Source organism: Ammospiza caudacuta, chromosome 1 (genome assembly GCF_027887145.1).
Source record: "Ammospiza caudacuta isolate bAmmCau1 chromosome 1, bAmmCau1.pri, whole genome shotgun sequence".
NCBI classification, from domain to species: domain Eukaryota; kingdom Metazoa; phylum Chordata; class Aves; order Passeriformes; family Passerellidae; genus Ammospiza; species Ammospiza caudacuta.
This window is the reverse complement of record NC_080593.1, coordinates 46,456,038-46,462,037: the sequence shown is the minus strand read 5'-3', so window position 1 is coordinate 46,462,037 and position 6,000 is coordinate 46,456,038. Positions and strand designations below refer to the sequence as shown.

Below are 6,000 nucleotides of genomic sequence, written 5' to 3'. Positions count from 1 at the left end.
TTCTTTCACAATGAACCCTGCAATTGTTTCCTTGGAAACTCCTTTTCAAGCATTTGCTGAACACAATAAATATTTCCATGTGGATATATCAGCAACGCAGTGTACAAATAACCTGTCTAGAATCAGGTATGAGAATGGCTTTATGTTTCAGGAATGTCTGATTGATTTTTAGAAACATGATGGCTATTTTCACTTAATCAACCCCTCAGGAAAAAAAAAAAAAAAAGAATCTCAATTCAAGTTTCACAATCTAGGCACTACAAGAGCCTTGAGTGGCCTGTAAGTCTCTGAGATGGCTCATGCACAGGAAGCAACTTCCATCCTGTTCCATGCAGAAACAACCATCAATACTTTGCTGAAGTTGCACCTCTCATGCCTGTGCCAACACAAACACATCAGCTAAGAAGGAGAACCCTGGCTAAGGCAGGGCTTGGCTAAATAATCTGACCTTTTTCTTGGCTTGGCTCTGAAATTTATGTGAAATGTATCAAACCACCCCATTCTGGCTACCTGCTGTGCCCAAGGCCATTGGTCAGCACAAGAAATTATTTTTTAAATTAACACTTTGTAGTGTTTTGTAGTGTTTCCTTCAAACTTTAAATGCTAGTTAATGGTAGGGCACCCAAACATGAGATCCAGGGAGCAAAGCACACCTAACATTTGGGTTAGCACATATCAGGACAGGTGTTTAGTCCTGGAATCACATTTATGCATCTGCAATTAGCCAAGCCAGCTTTCCAACAGGATATATTCCCAAGGCTGACACTAAGCCCCATGTGCTTTCTTCAGTTACATTCTGTTACAATTGTTTAGTTCTTCTGTGCTTCCTTCTCTTTCTCCCAAAGAATAAGGACAAGCAGCATCTTACCGTGACTCAATAAGAAACTTTAATTCTGCACATTTCTCCACATTGAAAGGAAGATTTTGCAGCAACCTGATTTTAACAAGATTTCTCTCCCACCTTTACATGAAGTGAAATAACCATAACTGCTCTTTTTGGTTTCTACCTCAGAAGATTCCAGATCCCTTTTGCAGCCCAGCAGAGCCTTTACTATTCTTGCACCAAGAAGTTGATAAGGGAAGTTCTGGGAGACAGAAAGGCCTTTTTAATGGCTCGTCCCTGCAGGTGCTTGGCTCCAAGCTCACTCTGAAGAACGAGCTCCTGGACTTCTTCAAAATTGCGGGCTGCTTGCTGAGGCACAGAAACTTTGCCACAAGCTTTGTTATTGATCTGAAAGAGAGGCACAAAAACAAGAAAAAAAAAGAAGTTTAACTAGACTGTTTCCTACAATTTCATTTCCTGTATCTAACCTATCTTTTTACAAAAGGAAAGGGGGAAAGTGGAATAAACACTTTTTTCTCCAAACCCACACTTTATAAGTAGAGGATAAAATTCTTTCTATCTCCTGTCCACCTAAGATAAAACTCTGATTCATGATACTCAAAAAAAAATTGGAGAAGTGGCCACAGGAAGTCTCAGTTTTGAAGACAGCAAGCAGCATGCGACTGTGCAATGCAGTGATCTTTTAATTTTAAAAACATGACAGTCATATAGGCTGCATGAAATGTCTGGTGGGAGTCTTGGTTTGTACCTACTTCTGGGCAGCAGCTTGGATTCTTTACAGCCAAGCAATGTCTTGCAGAGATTCAAATGGAAGATTTATTATTTTTAGAAAAATAGGCTTTAACTTAGTGTATGTTGCACTCATTGTTATATGCTGCACTCAACCCATGGCTCATTAATCCAACAGTGACCACAAGGATGTCAGCTGCTCACTCAGCAACATCTTCCTGTGTGGGGCTGCTTTTCAGTGCAGCTTCCACCCTGCTTTTGCTTCAGGAGGGCAGAATCACATAAGTAAAAATGAGTAAGCCTTTTGGTGGGAATCACCTCAGTTTATAAAATGGTTTTATAAATCTTTTCTGTCATCCAGTAAGGGTACATAACAGAGAAAGACTACGGAGCCTCACTGAGTACCTTTCTGGAGCTGGCATAAAATGAATTATTACAAAGGCTTTCAGATTTATATGGACTATTTTCAGTGGCTTAATGAGAAGAAGGTCAATCACACATTTTAGAAAATGAAACAACTCAAATCTTTTAATGCAGTTAATTGCATTACTTGCATAATAATCTGTATATGTACTGCAGATTTCTGAGCCCTAGGCATCATTTCAGGGAGATTTCAATCATCTAAAAGAAACACACATTGCTTCATGCAGTTTGGACATAAAAATGTTCACGACTTGGTTTTCACCTGGATTTTATCCAGGATATCTCCATGCAACATACAACAAAGCCAGAGAAAGACCTAGTTCACTTACCTAGTTTGTATTTTGTTTGTATTTTATTTTAATGAAAATAAAATAATTTGTGCAATTCTCTGAAAGAGGAAGTTGGGACAGATTTTTAAGGAACAAGATGGAGTCTCAAATGCAGCAAGGATGAGCCACTTCTGTTTTTTGACTAGTCTTGACAATAATTTGCAGTGATGTCAGTAGGCTTTTAATTACTCCTATAAGCACCCATAATATGGCATCATAAAAGGCTGACTGTGTTAAACTTTGCCTTTAGCATCTGGTGTAAAATAAAAATCTTTGAAAAACACATAGGAGTTAATTTTTAAAGCTTTTGTGAAAAATAACTACAAACAGCTCTTTCTGACAGGACACTTCAGAGAAGAAATGCATTCTACAGGAAAAAGAAAACAGTAAAATCCAAAGAGATACAGTTTTAGTGGGAATATAAAGCAAGCCTCTCAGCTTGCTGCTAGGACACGCAGCCTGCAGTTCAAAGCTATGCCTGACCAGTTAAAATGTCATTCACTGTCCTCCATCATGCAAATTAATATGTCCCAGTGGATGGATGTTGGCAGGGGGAAATTTTCCACAGCTAGCCTATTTGGTGCTGTTCTCAACAGAAGAGCCAAGCAGCCTAAATCAACTTGGTAAATAAATGACTGCTAGTGGTTGTGTTTTCCTAGAAAGGTTGAGAAGCCTGGGCGACCTGGCACTGTGTACCTTCCCACAGCACATCTCCACCTTCCCACAGCATGTCTCCTGATCTTCCCACACTCTGCTCTGAGCTGGGACCATAACTTTTATCAAACAGCAGATTGGTTATGGTTTCACCACGTGTTTGAGCATGGCTTTCATTTTATCATAGGTATCATGAAGCATTTTACCACTATTCTTAAAAGAGGCAGCTGCAGATTTCATCACATGCTGCATGTAACAAGCATCCTAGTCACATATCCTTTTAGTCCAGGGCTTAGGCTCTCAGCAGGAGAAATGCCTTCTGCCATTTCTGCATCTCTCTCTGTGTATCTCAGTAGACCAGCACAACCCTTGGCATTTCCAGGTGAAAGTGCCACACAAGAAAACTGGGTGCTGGTAGCCTTGTTTCTCTGACAAACCATGCAAGAGGAGAAATACACAAGTCTTGGGTCCTCTCTTCCCCTGAGGAAGGAAGCTGTTGCTTTTTTCTTCTCTTCTTTTCTCTCATTTATTTTTTTTCTTTTTAACATTTGACATTCCACACTATTCCAGATCTACAGAGAGCCAGTGGTAACTACAGAAGTTATAAAACTTGAAATGAAATCACAGAAGACTGAAAAATAAGCACCTTGAGGCTGGAGAGAGGAATTTTTAATTCAACTCAAATATTTTTTTACCATTGATGCATAATCCTTCTGAGAAGTTAGAAAGAAAATAAATATCTGTGCACTGTTAGACCTTCCTCATATGCCAAAGCAAGGAAAATGACACCAATTTTTTTTTTTAAATTTATAAAAACATCAGTTATAAGACCACATCTGCTAACAGTTCTGCACCACCTAGAAAATGTGAGGAATGCTAGTCAGAAGTATTTATAGGATGAAATGCACACTACATTCAGGTCAGATTTTTCAGAGCATTAATAATATACAGTATTATTAAAAATACTCAACTTTGCAATAATATTTAGAGGAACAGATACTGTGCATACCCAGTGAATTTAAACGTCTTTCTTGTAGGCAATTTATATTGTTTCAGCCAAGGATACAGTGAGCTGGTTGCTTTTGTTGCTTTGGGTTAAATATGGAAAGACATAACTGCAGCACAGACAGGAAATAATGAAGTATTTTGTGTGAAGAGAAATAAACCCAGAATGTCTCAGCAGACAAATCCCTGGCAGCCTGAGGCAGTTTGATGGCTCCAGAAGAATAGGGTTGTGGCCCAAAAACTTGGTTTGACTGTACAGCCTTGTGAAGAGACACTGACTCTTTGCAAAACCAATTCCTCTGTATGGCGAGTGTTTCTTGGTTTAATGAAGGCAATTTATTTTTGCAGCCATACAAAAACCTTCAGTGTCCACAAGAATTCCCACATTCCATGCACATTCACATTCCCTGCTCCCCCATACCTCCCTTTTGCTTTACTCTTACAGTAGAAAGCCAGGCACACTCTGTAGGCACTATTGCTAAGAATTATTCCCAGTTCAAAAAAACAACTTGTCTTTCTGGTCTTCCAGTCACTTGCTTTCTCAGAAGGAAGGTGTTTACATACATCATATAATTCCATGAATCTATGACTGAGACCCCAGGGTTTTTTTTTTGTCTTATTACAACAAGACTTACACAAGGCTTTGACAAAGTCAACCAGGAAAAGAAACAAAAATCATTTTAATAAAGTAAATTAATTAAATTTTTTTTCTTGTTCCTTTTTATGAGAAGGAAATTTTTGTGTCAGCAGAATAATATCAGTGAAATATTTAGGTATTTTCATGTTTGGTTGTGTAGTCTTAAAAACATTGTGTCCAGAGTTTTCTCTGTGCTGCTGAAGTTGTTATTTCAAAGATATATTTAATAACATGTTTGCTTTAACCACAACTGCGAAGACGTTTCTAAAATTACACAATTTCTCATTCATGACTTCCTTATAAACTGAATGCTGGAATTCAACATGTTTGCTAGCTGTGGAGGCTTATTTTGGGCTTGAGAGAAGTGATCATATCTCAGTGAAGATTTTTACTGTTAGAACTAAAAGCTTATCACTTAAAGAAAGAAAGAGAGGGCAAGAGAGAGGAAAAAAGCAATTCACCCACAGTGACTATTAGGCTAAGTCTTCTATTAACCCCAGCTGGCAATTGAGTCCTTCTTGGTTTGGAAAGATGACAATTGAAAATTTCCTTCAAAAAGACATACTCCTTGGTCTTTCTTAAGTGCGCATGTTTAATGTTGGAAAAACAAGTGCTTTAAAATTATTTCTCATTCTGTTCAAATAAACTGACTCAGAGATCGGGCAAGATATGAAATTATTTGCAAAGATACTTTGATTAAGGAAATATAAAGCAAAATGGCTTCCCCTAAATTCAACCAATCTCTTCCCTCCTGAAAAAATTCAGCTCAACAAAAACAACCCAACTGCTTTGCTCCCTCCCCCAAAGGGGTGAACAGAAAAAATACAACTAAAACACATTGCTTCTGTTTCTTCTACACACACAGAACATACAGTTTTACATGACCAAATGACATTTCTTCTATAGGCTCCATTTTCATTGACTGTCCAGAAACACAGAAAGTGTTTAAGTTGAAGCGTTACATTTAATTTAGAACATTAACTTTTAGAATGTTAGCATTAAAGATTATCCTTTGGGGAACAGTGAAAAAGGCAGGAGACCTCAGATCTGGTAGTGTGCAGCTATGTTAATTACTGACTATCACACAGTGCCTGAGCATGAGGAGCTTGAAGGCAGGCGGAGCAGGAGCCAGCCAGTGAAGAGCTGAGTCCCTGCTCAGGGATCCCACACCTTTGGCTCCAGGCATCCATTCCCTCTGTGCCCTGTCTATGCTTTATGGTGCCTGGGAGCATCCTGAACACATGCTAGTTAACTAGAGCCATAGCAAAGAAGACAGTAAACTACTCTGTGCACACACTGGGGAACTGGAGGTTAACTAAAGGTACCTACATCTGCACTCTTCCAGTGAACAGTCAGCTCTTTCCCTGGGCCACAAAGGG

The 6,000-nt window shown here is 38.9% G+C and overlaps 1 protein-coding gene across 1 annotated transcript in view; it reads right to left on the bottom strand.

Moving 5' to 3' along the window:
* Positions 1–873: 873 nt before the first annotated feature.
* The window catches only part of LARS2 (leucyl-tRNA synthetase 2, mitochondrial), an 83,871-nt gene continuing 78,744 nt past the window's right edge, over positions 874–6,000 (bottom strand). The window contains exon 21 of the mRNA XM_058808930.1: positions 874–1,231. Coding sequence (XP_058664913.1) covers positions 1,052–1,231 — 180 coding nt within the window. The 3' untranslated portion in view covers positions 874–1,051. The remainder of the gene's footprint in view (positions 1,232–6,000) is intronic.